This window comes from Pecten maximus, chromosome 7 (genome assembly GCF_902652985.1).
Source record: "Pecten maximus chromosome 7, xPecMax1.1, whole genome shotgun sequence".
Lineage (NCBI taxonomy): Eukaryota > Metazoa > Mollusca > Bivalvia > Pectinida > Pectinidae > Pecten > Pecten maximus.
Genome location: NC_047021.1, coordinates 32244162 through 32260619, shown reverse-complemented (window position 1 = coordinate 32260619; position 16458 = coordinate 32244162). Strand labels below are relative to the sequence as shown.

The 16458-nt window shown below is 35.9% G+C and overlaps 1 protein-coding gene across 1 annotated transcript in view; it reads left to right on the top strand.

Moving 5' to 3' along the window:
* LOC117330603 (protein Wnt-16-like) overlaps window positions 1–16458 on the top strand; it is a 51199-nt gene that overhangs the window by 15591 nt on the left and 19150 nt on the right. The window contains 1 exon segment of the mRNA XM_033889019.1: window positions 5734–6017. Within this exon segment, the coding sequence (XP_033744910.1) occupies window positions 5734–6017 (284 nt within the window).

Here is a 16458-nt window from a genome sequence, read left to right as displayed (position 1 = left end):
TATAAGACCCCCATAATGATTTCCACGTGTTGTGAGGTTTGTGCGAGAGTACTGTTCGTTTACTGCCAGGTTCTGGGGTTAATACTCTCGAAACGATGGCAAGTTACAAATGCAAACACCGTCCCGGCAAAACAATCAACAAACGTTTTAAGTTCAAAGTACCCGATAAACCTGTGTCTGGGTTGTTTTGGTAAATAGAATTCCGGGATTAGTGTAATCCGTGCCTCATCAAAGAAAGGGTGACTGGCAGAGATAAGTTATCGGCTACATGCTCCGCGAGGGGTTATTTATTACACTGGGAACACAGTCCATTGTGAAATAGAGAGTTATATTGCTGTTCTATCTATCGTTGTTTTATGGAGCATTCTATCCCTGTTGGTGCAATAGGCGAACACAAATATACGAAAATGGCTGCCTAGTATATAAATATATGTATAGGCGCATTTCAGGCATTTCTTAGACTGCTTTATTGAATGAGACAGGGAAGTGCCTATGATACTGTTGTGCCCTATAAAATGTATCGGTGTCACTATATAATGGTCAGACGTGTATCTTTTCCGAAATATTATTGAACTCTTGATGGGACTATCTCATGTATCAAATAAATTGTGATCTTAAGCAAATAATCTTCATGTACTATTTTTGTAAGTGTCTATACAAGTTCTAAAACAGATTTCACTAATATTATGAAGTTTTGATTTCTGTCCATAGATCTGCTTTAGGGTCAGCCATACGTACGCAGGCATACCTCATAGAAATCTCGTGATTGTTTTGTAGAGTTATTGCCCTTTTTGGTCCCGAAACATTTCCCCCGGGAGCGTTGTAGGACAACTAAAATGTATGCAAATATTGTGGACTAACGTAATTGATTATCCATTGACCAAGAGGTGTTTTGGTTTTGAGTGCTGATATATTATTAAAGTGCACCATGACTATTAAGTTAAAATCGAACACTCGATGGGTATGATGGCAATATTCGAAAGAGTATATCCGTGTATTTGTTGTCTGTGTTCTTCGCTCCTATTAAAATGGTGTTCCGTTATGGATAAAGATGATATCAAAGTAAGCTGTGTCAGGTCGTGAAGGAGAGTGTGGTAATATGAACTTTCCGTGCTGTTAAACAAGGATTCTACCTGCTAATTAAGCTGTATCTGTCGGTTTTACACTCTGAACCTCATGCATGGGGTCGTGATAGTATGTGTACGTGCTATATTAGTAACATATATGTATGGATATTTTATATATCTGGAGCCTTCTTAGGGACACACTAGTGGTATTTGTATTCACGAGCATGCGTCCCCGCCGCCAGTACATTGTCTCCCAGTGGTAAAAGCACAGAGTAAATTTGACCCCAGTTTCTTGAGAACTTAAGCTCAGACTTCCTATTATTAAATTAGTTTGAACCTCTGAAAGTTTGTGTTTGTTGCTTTGTTAGAAGCAATCAACTCAAGCGCCTTCCATCATTTTACCACCCCATTATGCCTTTCAAATAATACCTTAATGTATTTCGGTATGCTACTTATTCTGATACAGATTCATGTACACTGTAGTTCCTTAGCAGGCTTTGAAAAAGAAGTGACCTTTGTCGTTAGGCCCAGGCAAGTCGATAGACACCTACCTATCAGAATACTTATTTCTGAGGCAAATCGGTTTGTACAAGCAAGATGGCGACTACTCCTTTTGCAAACACCCCAATATAAAGGAATCTTAGCATCGACAGATGGAAGTCTTAAATGAATAAATTAAAAATATAGATATTACGAAAAACCCTTCAAACATTTACATTTTCTGTTCTACACATGTTTGTAAAGTAGCGGCGTCCTGTCCCTCTTGATTTCCATACAGTCATACACGCAATTGCAAGAATAACTTTACAGTGACGTCACATCTTAACGACCTAGAGAGCTGTACGAGGAAACGTTTAGAGTTGTCAATTGGCGGGAAAATGCCATAAATGTCAAATGCAACTGAACGGAAGCGTTTCTGTCGTCTGCGCACGGAATGGTTGTACGACCGACTTAGTAGCCCAAATATTCAATCTGCTGTAGTTAGGGTTTGTGTGTGTTTTTTTGTTTGGTGAAAATGTAGATAAAACGGCTTGAAATGTCAGAGACAGCAGCTATACAAAAGTATGCTAATATCAATAACTCTTTGAACAAAGCGCTATCTTTTCATTGAGTCGTTCCGATTGTCTCAGTAATCAAAAATAATTACTTCACAGGCCCGGGAACATTTTACCGATCTTATCTGTTTAAAGGGATCGCTTTTTTTCTATCACTGAATACAAATGTTCTTTTTTTAAGATTTTTTTTTCTTACCCGAACTTTTATATTTTTCTTGTTTCTTTATAAAACCGCATTGATGTACGTTCTTTTATGCTTTTAATTAAAGTATCTCAGTCAGGACACAGTATGGTATGCTATAATATACCTTTACATATAAAACAGCTAAATCCGTTTGGTGGTTTTTAAAGGTCGACCCTGTAATAGCAAATTATAGAAATATTAAGAAAGATCCAAAGACTCAGAAAGCATTGAAACACTTATGAAGTTGTTCCAAACTGCGCTCTCATCAGCGTACAGGCTTGATAAAAGCCTATGAGAGCAGCCATTGGAGCTGTTCCGATATATTAGAAAAAGCTTCATATGTGTTTGACAGAATTGTCTAATTATTTATCAAAGTATGAGTCATCAACGATATTTGTAATAAACTTTCCCCTCACTATGAAATTTCAGATCTATGGTCCGGGTGTTTTTGTCCTTAGTTAGTCATGCCCTTTTTTCTCTTATAATATCCCGAGTAAAACACCTTTCAATACATTTTTAGATAAGTCTATATGTCCACGCTGTGAATTGCAGTTAAACCCTTCGGCATCTGAACAATTTTGAACGGTCATAAAGTAGACTGATTGGTTTTTATGTTTCTAATGCCTTTTTGACCCGTTATTGACACTCAACAGTATGAAATAAGAAAACGATTTTATGTACTTCAGAAAGAAACCATTGCTAAAGTCTGGAACGTTTAAGTAATAAAAGGAGTACTCATAATATAACCGATATTTCCCGGGGAGCATAGTTAAGTAGTCCCCGGCTATGTTTCCTAGCTAGCGTGAGATGGTGTATTACTTTCCCAGCCTTGTCTTTTCATGTTAACGGCGAATGGCTCACAAACTTTCATGCTTCGCCGCAAATATTGGACAAACGAACTACCAAGCTTCACAATTTAAGCTTTGCAACGATATAACAAATATAAGTATGTCTTAAAGTCCAACATTGTTGTCCAGGCAGAGGTATTCTTTCTTGTTTTGCTTTCCTTCACTTGTTCCAGATTGTTTTCGATGTGTAGCACTCTTCTTCAGTTTGAGTTTGTATCTTAATTAAGAAATCACTTGATTGCCGTGCCAGCTCTACTCGAGATTATGCTTCGGTGAAGAAGAATTGACTGTTGCCACCAACAAACCTGTTTATGAACGGCGGATTCGTTCTGTACTATAACATAACTTGCTTTCTATTTGTAACCGGAAAAAAAACAAAGTATCTGTCAAATTAAAGTTACATAAGTTCAAACATCGACCTAAGTCAATGGTCTTGGACATAATGGATATTTAAAACACGTATCTAGACAATACTAATGAGATATGTAGCAAACTGTTGGTGGCTATTTTGTATAATAACGATAATATATTAACTGTCACTGGTTGTTGACGAATCTTATGAGAAAACACCTATGTCGATTTGTACGCTTCCCGTGTCAGCTTACCGACATTTGAACACATATTGATATACTCTTCACGATGAATATCAATATGATAGATAAAACATTTCACTGATGTAAACAACAACGCCAGCAAATTTGAAATAAACATGCTCGAGTTTTACATGATATTATTCGGTTAAAGGACAAATTAAAATGTTATTTGATAAACCGTTAATCTGACAAAGCTTTTTTTTATAGTACCAGATCGTGTCGCAAAGAAAGGTGTTCAATAAGTACGAATGACAGATCCATGCAGATGTCAAAGTATATAGCGACACACACGTTACCCATCAGAACGTCACTCAAACACGTGCAGCCATTTAAGTGGCCTTTGCTGTCAAGCTAAATGCCGACCTGCCTTGGGTGTTCTTGCAGGTGTTCCGGGTTCCCTATAACTGAAAGTTTACACGAGAATATACTGGATTTAGGTATTGACAGATCATTTTTTAACATATAAAATTGTGTATTATCTATGGTATGTTGCCACATTTCAACTTTGAAATATGAAAAAGAAAAACTGCTTGAATCTTAAAATTAAACAAAAGATACATTATTTGATTTCAAAATGACCCCACAGGCAAAATATTTACATTTTCAAAAACAAACTGTAATATGTATACATGTACTTCCCAAATATTGGTACCCTATTATACAGCTGGGTAAATCGAAACTTTTATGCAAAGAGTGTAACAAAAATACTTCTATGTGTTATCGTGTGTACTGGCGAAATGTGGAATTTCTCATTGGTATATTTTGCAAAATGAGCGAATGCTTATACAGTATTCAGCTGATTCAAGTTTATTTAGATATGACTATTTTTTCTGAAATCCGAATTGTTAGACATTAGTTTTACAAAAATCCGACAGTGTCCTTGCCTTTTGTTCTTTTATCACAGCCTGTTTGACGGTCGACGATGTTTTTAATTATGGAGATGACATTGACTGATTACACAAAGCACATGTCCAATTTGACACGTTTCGCAACAGGGCATTGATAACTTCCACACCTAGTCATATAGACATGATGCACTCAAAGATAATTAAATGTGATGCACTTCGATGTAATTTGTCAGACAAATTCAATTACACATGTACAAAATATTTTTAATTTGCCTCCATCAGTGATATTACTGTTACGCTTCATTTCGTGATGACCAAGGGAAAATTATAGGAAGAATTAAATTGTTACTCTAATGAATTAGAAAAAAAACCATATTCAGTAAAAGGGAGTCTGAAGTTGGTTCCGAGTTCCGTTTAAGTAAAAACTAAAATGAAACTCGGAACTAGGAACCAACTGAAGGCTCCCTCAATAAAATGTTTAGTGGTATAAAAACATATTACTACTAATTCTACATGATATTATTAATATGTATCAGGTAAAATAATCGTAGCCTTGGTCAAGTGCAAGATGTTTCATTTTAAAGGTGAAGGAGGGACCTGTGTATTCAATCATAATGTAGTAAGGTAATGATAATCAATGCTAATAAACTTGTTTTGGCAAAAATTCTTTTATCACATGTCGGTTGAAAAGCTTATTGAGTAAATCATGTGTATATGAAAATCTACAATGTATTACGAGCTCGCAACATTGTCCTATGATGTCTGTGTCCTTGGATGGTTGGGCCGATCAAATGTCATTTTATAGTGTCATCACACTGAAATGTTCTTACTTAAAAACGGTAGCATAACACTAAATCCTTATACTTTAAACTGATAACGGACGGCTAACCCATCCTTATCTCAAGCCAATTTAACGTCTAGTAACGAGTATTAAATTTCAAGGTGTAGTGGGAAGTATTGGCTTTTCTCAATTCCTGGCCTTCAGAGATGCTCATCTGAATCAATCTACACATTTCGGTGTGCGAGTCTCTGTAGCATTATGCTTCTTTAAAATCAAAACAAAACTGATCCAAAGTTTGTTTTACTCTCTATGCTATATTGATTACGTCTATGATGATTGATTTATTATCTGTTTCAGGTACAAGGGAGACAGCGTTTATATACGCCATTTTGAGTGCTGGAGTTGTGCACGCAGTGACAACAGCTTGTAGTCTTGGCAACTTGACGGACTGTTCGTGTGATACGTCACGGTACGGTGAACATACAGTGGAGGGGTGGAAGTGGGGAGGGTGTAGTGACAATATACACTATGGAGTGTCGTTTAGTAAACGCTTCGTCGATGCCCCGGAGACGCTGATGCATCAAAGTTCGCAGAATCTCCGAAATAAAATGAATCTACACAACAACGAAGTTGGACGTCAGGTAAGCCGCCATATTGAATTTCTTTTGCAGTAGTCAACTCGACTTCCGGTTGTATTTTTTGATGTGCACAATAAAGTTGCCTTGTTTCGGATATACTCCAATTTGAATAACATGATTTCCAGTTATTCCTGATATATTTTGATATTTAAGATTTGATCTGTTTATTCTGGATATATTTCATATATAATATCTTTATGTCGGAGTTTCGGTTTCAATGTTTACATAATGACAATATTTCTTCAGCTCCAGTACAGGATTAAAAATCTTCAATCCGGACAATAGTTTTGTACTAATTTTATAATTTTATAAGTCGTGAAAAATTTCTGAAAAAAAATCGAATAGTATTCAGTGGAACCTGTTAGTCCGCAATGCAGCTTATCTTATATCAACGAATTTCTGAATAAAACAGATTCAGTTGTACTTGTATATTCCCCATGAAGGTGGGTGGTATTTGCCATCGTAAAGCCTCGATTATCTTCAATGAATTTCTAAGTGGTTTAACGCGACTGTACACAACTATTTATAGCACGAGATTGGTAAGACAATAGTGTAGTGGCAGGCAGCATATTGTAAACATAATTGAACGTAACAATTGTTGTGAAAGCAGGTAAGACCACGTGGAAAACTAGGTCAAATATAAACCTGAGCCAACTTTTGAGAGCAGTCAAGGTCAATTTTACGTCCTCTAAATGACTACCATATCATACATCAAAGTTAACGCGAAAAAAATTGATCCTACTCCAAAGAAGAAAGTGATGACGCAAGTGGTGGATAATTGACCCGGAAACGATTTTAATGTGTTACTAAACCGAAACAGGGTGCGGACATGAGAAAAGCAATACATCAAACAACGACCCCTACCGGTCCTATTATGTCACTATGACCGATAACTTTCAAAGGCCAACTTTCCTTTTTGTATATATTTTACTTTGATAATAGTTTATAAATGTAAAGATCTACTGAACTATTTTAGGGTTATCAGCAGTGACCTTAATGTTTCGGCTATAAGTGTGTGAAAATATACAAACGATATTTAATATATGTAGAAAAGAATGCTAAACGACTTTAATTGTTACAATATGTATAGTTAATTTATATCGGATAATAATTCTACTGGAAGCCATAACATTTGAGTTTTATTTTGATTCCTTCTTTTAAAAAACAATTAAATTTTAAAAACGATGAACACTCGTGTTTAATTATTGGACTGGATATATGGAAACATTAATTTGCAGCTTTAGACCAAGAGCGAATATTAAGGTCCAACAAATTAGTGTCTTCATAGAAGGCACTGAGGAATTAGGCAAAACAATATATAACATTAATATAATTTCTCTTGCGAATGAATAACAAACATAAAGACGGGAGTGAAAGCTTGACATAAAATGTCTGGAAGGCATAGTTATTAAGAGAGGAAAGACGTATTTGTAAATGTGGCTCGAGTCGTGTGTCAATGAGATAAGAAAGAGCGAAGCTATTTCATCCACACTGCTATTAAGATAACCATATGAAATGGTACATGAATATGTTAGCTGTTATGCTGTGTGGGATGACAAGTACTATTAAGTCCTTCAACAAAGGACGCCCAATATCACTCCACATTATTGTTCATTTCGATCTAGAACGCGAAACATATAAAAGGAGTTATTGGCCTTTGATGGTCGCAAGGTTCGCGGCTGTGATTAAACGGAGTCTGTTAACGTCCGTCATTAATTCTCGTCCCGCTCAAGCGACTGCCGATGGCATGACGCAGATTTGTCATATAGTGGCCGAAATAAAGTACGCCGGTAACCGCTAACAAACATTGAAGAGTATCGGAATCTGGTTTGATAAGGTTTTTTTTCCACAATAGACTTTCATTTTGTTTGTTTATTTATTTTGGGTAATGCGTCATCGCAAAAGCCAATGGCATACGCAAAAGAATGACTACATGATAAGGATACTTACTGTCCATAGCATGACAACACGACGCTCCGTCCAATCACGCTATTCCGAAAAAAGACGTAACCATGGAGAGGTTCCAATTGAGACAACATTGAAAATAAAGAGTGTTCGCGAGAGAGAAAATGGTGGCCCAAATTGTCGAAATATGGACAACATATATCGTCTGAGTTTCCTTAACGTTCCTATAAGTCTGTGACATCCCTGTCTCAGCCGACGACAAAATAAATCCACATATTCTACCTGGGAATTGCGTTAGGGGCCTCACCCTATCAACCAGTTTTGCATATATTTTTCTCGAGTTTTACTTAGAATTACGTATGTGTGAATTTGAGAAATATAGTCATTTCTTTTATACTTTGAATGATGAATTGTTCGCATAGGTGGGAATGAAAAATATGAAGCAGATAGGTAGTTACACACTTATTTAAGTGATACAGTTTTATTCACAGTAGAAATTCCCCATTATCTGTGACTTGGTGCATGGTTAGAAGACCTGTATTTTTACGCCGTGTGAATTTACGAGCCAGCTGTCAGACGAGTGACACATCCGTTAGCTTTATTAATTAGTATCGCGACTTTTTATGTCTTCATTTATCGGTCTACTGAGTTTATGTGGTCAGTTGTGGTCAGTTGGCCGAGTCCGGTCAGTTTTCGTACATATCGGTCAGTGATATACTTGACGACCAAGGCGTTAAAATTATATATACACTTCTAATTGGGTTGGTTCCAGCCAACTGGTTTGATTTGTCCGTGGTGTGCTATATCTAAAGAGGATGAGGATTTGGGACCCAGAAGGGTAATGGTATTGTAAGGGCAATGACGTTTGTCAGCCTACTCCTCAACACCAATCACGACGAAAACCAAAAATAGTGTAATCGCATACACGGAGACAAAACCATAACTAATGAAACGATCATTTGGCCCTGTTTGCGGACAAAATTGTACAAAGATATGATGTAGTATTACAAAAACAGATTGAAATTTTGTCCAATATATAATTGTATCGTAAAGCTATCTCCGGACTTCCAATTCCAATGGATATTTCTTTTTTTGATTTTGGGTAGAATCAAGGGGAAAATATATCGGTAAATTACGACCCGACAAGTCGTATATTCTAGAGCTGTTGTCCAAAGTTTATCGGTACGAGTCTCGTTTGGTGGATTGGCCGTTTGAGCTCCCTTCCTCCCACTTTAAACTATCCTATTTTCTACCATTATTCTCAAATAAATGGACCACAGGCACACGTAATACATACTACATGGTCTGTCGAGTCGGAAATTTCTGTCAAGTCCTTTTACATATAACAAATTCAAAGGTTTGTACTGTATAAGGTCTTGGAATAAGTTACTACCTTCAATCAAGATCAGCTAGATTCCAGAAGGGCTATACATTATAGATATAAAAACTGTGGACGGATGTAGATTGTTGAGCATGTTTACATAACCCGTTATTTGTAGTTCGGTTGGGATCCGCCATTGACGTGAAATGAATAGTTCACCTGTCAGCACGCGCCCATCCGTCTTGTAGATATATACAGCGACTTAAATAGGTAGCTAATAACGAAAAGTGACTTATTCAGGATTCATGAATTATTCATACCACAAATGCATCATATTATGATAAATGCATTTTCAAATTGAGTAATATGTACTGCTGTAACGGACAGGCTCAGTATTATTCAGGCAATATTTTTTTTAAATTATTATTTCATTTTGGATATAAATTTGCAAAATAGCAGTCATTAGCAGCACGTTAATGGAATTCGAAGGTGACTCTTCATCCTGTTTTTTGAAATGTACAAAATGTCGAGTACGACAACGAGGCCTTATCCGAGGCAAAAATAAGGCAGATGAAATTCTCCACGGGTGTAAATACTAATATCTTGGTTAATTATTACGCGAGAAATCGTTAGAAAAACACTAGGGGTGATAGCCTCATCATTTAAAGCTACATTTGTAAAAAAAAAAAAAAAAAAAACCTATATCAAGAAAAAAAATCTTAACTTCACTGTAGGACATACGTTTTTTGACGTTTTTCAATTTACTAATTGACGAATTTACACACTCATAAATACAGTATTCTGTTTAAGCATTTACTATTGTAAGTGTTTAAATTAATATAATTTATGTATCTTACTCACAGCAATTTATCATTGTTTTTCATGTGTTTTTTTAAACAAAAATGCAAGTAAAATACGAGAATAACTATCTAATTTGTCCAACGTATTTCAGAACACGGATTGTAATTATAAAGTTTGTCGTTGTTTGCCGATATCATCGATCACCGAACGTCCTCGTTAGCGCGACTATATTTACGCATTGAGGCTCCGGGAGATATTCCCCGGGGGTACGACAAGGTTCAGACCAATTTGTTTGCAAATCTGTTTTTGTTTTATTGCTATCACGTAGTTTATTCAAATTTCAGGAACTAGGCTTAACTCGGCTATAAATTTCTGCTGGATGTGCCCTGTTGATTTCAATATTCTCGTGAAAAACAAATTCATTACCATTAAGTTGATCAAAGTAATTCAGACAGACGCAGTTTTTATAATCGTTTTTTTTTTCTCGACTGTTAAACTGCCACGGTACACATGCATTTTGTATTGGCTTACTGCTTCCTCCAAACTTGACAGACTTATGTGGCATGTAGGCTGAATTGTATAGCTCTTCACAGCAATCACTGCCGAGCTTGCAAGGCACGATGGGAGGAATTAGTTGCTCCCGTCCGAGTCTACGGGTGCACATTATAGTAACTCGATAGTGTTAATTTTCTCTCTATAAAATCACAGAATATCCTTTCTCCATCCTACAAACAAAGCTTTCAAACATTCCGCTGTGTACTGTTGCATTGTATCCCCATGCATACTGCAGATCACATTCATTTCGTGAGGGCATGCTTTCTTTATTTGGTGTTCATAAAACGCATTTCTTCTGTACAAATGTTCTAATACCTCCACATGATGGAAATTGTGGAACGTTTTCAATATCTTAACTCAATTTTGTTTCGAATCCCTTTTTAAATCTTCTCTTAATCAAACTTGTAGTTACACTTCTTTACGTGTCAAAACTATGTAATACACTCTTTGGTGTCGTATATATAGAGAGAAGCGGAATTATAAGTATAATTTTAATGATATTGCTTCTTTTTGGCCATCGTTACAGATCGAGAGTAAAACTTTTTCCAAGGAAACACTTCTGAATTAATACAATTGTTTGTGGGAAAACTACTTACATGTAAAGATTATTTGTGTGTTACATGTAAGAGGCTGGTTACGGAGTTTCAAATTAGCCAATATTTTACCCAAGTTTGTACGTACTTGGTATATATAATTGCCGTGTTTGCGGTCAAACTAGGCTAGAGTGTCCTTCGTACTGAAGGTATGTACACATTAACTTTTTGATGACACAGAGAAGACTGAATATAAAAGGAAAACATTTACAAGATGTGAATGCTGTTATCGCAGAAAACATAAATAAACCACACCCTTTTCAAATCATTTCCTGACCGAATTTTACAATTTACGACACATTCCTTATCAGTCAGGTTCTAAAAAATTCTGTTCCGTTGTAATTTTGCGTGTCTCTTCATCGCAGAGTTAAAAGAAACACCTTGGTACCCGAGAGAATGTCGCTACGAGTATGATAATCGTAGTAGTATAATTAACAGTTTAAATAACAGAAAACTGATATATGTCCCAGAGACCTACACCGACTCTCCCGTGTAAGGCCTATCCCGACAAACTACTGACACCCTATACCGCTCCGTACCTGTCAGCACAAATCACGACAACTTAACATAATCAAACTTCAAAAAAAATGTTTCCTTAATAGTGCTAATTTGAAAAATAAAACTTATATATATATATTGTCGATTATATATATTCCATGGTTGTCAATTTCGTGTGAAAATTTTACAAGGAAATGCTTCTTATAAAAGAAATACAGATTGTACATCTTAAAGTTTAGTGCGATAAGCCAACAATGCTTTTTTAGGAAGAGAATGGGATTATTCTCTGAATGAAACCAATTTTATGACCATTAAGATGACTATAATCAATGGCCACAGAAAAAACCTAAAGGATTCACAGCCTAAATTCTGATAATACGAATGAATGGTTCTACGCTTATTATAATTATAAGTAGGGAAATAAATCGCCCTTAATGATACCCTTATTTGTGTTTCAATAATTCCTATGCATATTGGGTCTTTAATTTGTGACCTTTGCTATACATTATGTGTTAGCAATAAGAGTTAATCTAGTATAAGATTTTCGGTAATAATTTCCGCATGATTTAAAATTTATTTTCAAAATTAAATACACTTGTATTGTATAGGATGACTTTTGTTTAAAACATTATAATATCTTTTAAGTTGATACGGACTTTGGGTCTCTATAGAAATATTTATACAAAACATTATCTTAATTTCCCCTGAAAGAAAAGAGTGTGTTAGTATTTGAAGTACTAACTCAATTTATCGAACGTTCCAGAACTAGTTTAAGATATACTTGATGTAAATGTAGAAGGTTGTACTCTGATTTAAAAGCAGTATCTAACTCTCGTGTTAATTCCTAAGAGAATGGTCAATTATGATTTTAAGTTCAAAAAGAAAAGGAACAGAAGACAGATCGTCGATTAATAGGAAACAGCACATCTGTCAAATTGCGTTGATGATATGAATCACTATTTATAACAATTTTACATTATACTTTGAAACATTTGATTATAAACACTGTTTTATCTTAAAAAATATCACAAATTAAGCTTATTCCACTGATGATAATGATAAAGAACATCTACATAAAAAATTCTGCAATGTCTTTTAACTTTATTTGTTTGTTTTGTGATTATCGTCAGAAATACTACATACGCTGAGGTTTTCGATTTAGAAGAAAACACCCACTCTTCTGTACATCGCGAAGCACCGCAAACCGGCATTCATGGCTTTCATGTTCAGAATTTATGGCTTTGGGCGGTTACATTATTTTTAAGAGAATTAATATATTTCATATTCAAACATTTGTTCCTTTTTAATGAATAGGCCTAGCCATTGAAGTTAAAAGCATTTGTTTTACATAAGAATTTACGTTTGTTTGTGGTTTTTGGGATAGTTTGCGGCTTAGCTCTAGATCATTTGATTTGAACATTGCGCGAAAAAGTCCCCATTGCTTTGGAAGAGGGTGTGCGATTTAAGTGGTATTTCATCTGCTGATAAATCTGTAGGCAATCATTCTTTGGGAAGATTGTGTTGTTATCGAGTTCGGTCATCTAGTGGATCCGTCTTCATATCCGTCTCTCACATTCAGATTTACTTAGAATAACACATTAAGTCAATCTTTTAAAGTTATTATGCGGGTAAAGCACAGACTATTTTCGTTTTGTTGCTTTTAGAATTAGAAAAAAATCGCTTAATTTCAATGTACCATAACGTTAACGATTCGGGGATTCTGATTATTGTGTAATCATAAAGATAATACAAAGGACGAAAATATTTGATTGGCAGTACAATTGGCAATGAGTCGGAGGAAGGTTTTGTCTCCGAAAAACGGATACAATGATATTGGTTTGACACACCAAGTGTATTGTTGTTCCCGATTGATTTAATAATTAACAATTCCCCAAATGTTAATTTTCTGTTTCTAGATAGTAACATCCCTGCTTCCTCAACCAACCGTGTTTACATTTCCCAGCTGATTCGATTCTCAAGGACTTGTTCCCATGATCAAGATTTCGACTACTGGCGGATATTTTAACAACACAAAGTTTCGAGAGATGCAGGTTGATAACACTATGGGAAACATCATGATCTCATTTGGAAATATTCTGTTTCCTTGTGCGGTATGAAGTCAGATGCTCCTTACTTGTTGATCTGCCCAGTGGTTCCGTTATTACCACCCTAGTTCTCTTATCGAGAATGTAACTTGAGTATTTGATCTTGATGTTTCCGATGAAACATAATTGGCTTACTCTTTCGAAACACATGGTCTTAATCTTCTTTTCGACGGTTTCTAAGCAAGCCTATACATTTTTGTTCATATTTTCCCTCGTTTTATCGATTTCTAGATATACCTATGGTTTCGTTACGGAGTATTATGCCGGTATTCTCTGCTTTGTTTCTTTTTTGTGATTAAGAACAAGATTCTAAAATGGAATGTTAGTTAGGTGATAACATTAAATGGCGACTATTTGGAGCGCGAACGTTCAACGTTGATAATTGACGTCAACTGGGAATTCGCACAATGTTGATTTTTAAAAATGCATTGTGTGTTATTGTTGGTGTGTACAGCTTTGAACTGAAAGTCGGTTATTCTCTGCTCTAGGAAGTCGGTCATTCACAAATTTACTTACCGAACATGTCGGTACCCTACATACAGATATATATATACAGTTGTATATACATGTATATATTGTAATATCCATGACAACTAAATACTTCCAGCCAAGCATGACCAACTGTGCTTTATGGTCTCCATTTACGTTTCTTCGTTTTGGACGGGTTTTAACGTCATCGTAAAACCAATGGTTATAAGGGGACAACTGTCTATGCCTCACAGAAAGAAAGAGCAGCTATGATTGAACAGAAATTAATATATTCCATATCACAATGGGAGAAGCAGTGTCTTACATAGAAGTAAACTATCTTTCTTTCTTGGCCTCCTCTTGTAACTGCCTACCCTATTCGACATACAATGGCCGGGAAAAAAGTATGTGTTTTCCCTTGCACTCTGAAATGTCCCTCTAAACAGAATTCATTATATAATCCACCCCCACTCGTGCATGCAGCCAGTCACACAATTAGTCGCTTACGACAATGCTTTGAGACAAAGGATGGATATTCTTTCCTCGCTTTTGCACGAGTTCGCTTACGACAATCACCAAATTAAGAAAATTGAATTGAAGCAACGCGCCTAGTGAGATATTTTTATTGTATTTCCATGACGTCATCAAGCCGTTTGATTTGAAATTGTTTATTGTAATGTTGGTATAGCTTCAATTGCACTTAATTCGACATACAATAATTTACAAGTGGTTTGTAAACGCTGTTGATTCTAGTTGAAATTCCGATTAGAGAAGACAAGAACACTTAAATGAAATAGTTACACTCGTAAATAGAGACGCTTGACATTTATACAAAGACATTCGTGAATTGGAAACTCATATTGAATGTCATCTAAAACGGTCTAATTGGATTATCAGATGACCTCTGTGTCAGGTAAGGGGTATGGTTTCGAGACTGGTGTCCTGTGAAAGGGTCAACTGTCAGTGATGAAGGATCGCGAGCTGTTATTATAGTATACCAGAAAGAGACCGGGCATTGTCTGAATGTTTGTAGGTACTGATCGACTCTATATCACGTGTTAATGTACACAGACAGACCTAGTGATATAATGAGTTTGTATAACGTAATATCGGATAGAAATAAATCATATTCCTAGTTGTGATTCATATAACAGTACTGCACAAAAAAAGTACTTGCGAAGAGAGTAAAAATCATTAAATAAAACAAAGATTGCTTCACGGTCGTAACGCTTCAGCTTTACTTGAATGGCAATACCTTGAAAGGGACCACAATAGAATGTTTTGTGAAGTTAGTGTTTTTGACGCTCAGCCGGCATTTGTAATTGTTTTCCATCAAGAGGTGTTCGAAAAATGAGATGTTCAGAAAATTTAGTAATTATTTTCAGCCAAAATTTATGTTTAGGCAAAACGAAAGAAAATGATATCGAATGTCATGTCCGGAATAGTAATTTAAATTTAATTGCTCTATAAGGTGTATTGGTGGGACATTGAGAACAGTTTTTTCTTGTTTGTTCCGAAACTAGCAGCAAAGCTACAATTGTAGGAGCGGGGAAATAATATACTTGATATTTTATCTCACTGCAAGGGGTATATAATTTTCAACTAGCCCGACCCCCGGGGCTAGTAACTTTTAGGGCAGGACTACCTAATCCATGAAACTTACATGTACTAGTCAGGCTTGTGAGATTTTCAGCTGTTAATCTGCATTAAAAGCCGAGTTGTTTCGGTACACAGTTCTGATAGTGATAGCTTCAGACATGATAATTGGTCAGGCTGCATGCCGTAAGAGGTAGCTAGTTGTGAAGCCTACAACCAAATCTGGGTTTTCATTCGTGTCATCTTCTAAAGGGAGACCAACATTCTGGTCCTATTGTGATTTGTTTTACGTTCCTTGTCTTTCTATGTTTTGTTTTCCTCAGTCGGCTTGTCCTTGATATCCTGATATGACACTGATTGTTACGAGGACATTAACACCGAAGAAACTTTATTTTAAAAGAGCTTTTATGCATAGATTCAGCGATATACAAGTGGTATGTTCGATCTGCCCTCTTACACAGGCAAAATTTGGATCGGAGCCTTTGGTTACCTTTTTCTTCAGAATGTTTGCGAGATATTTTTTGAGTTTTATAGTAGACAAGCGGTGCCTAGTCTAACTTTATTATAAATTCCACGGCTGGGAATTTCATGTTTCGAATTGC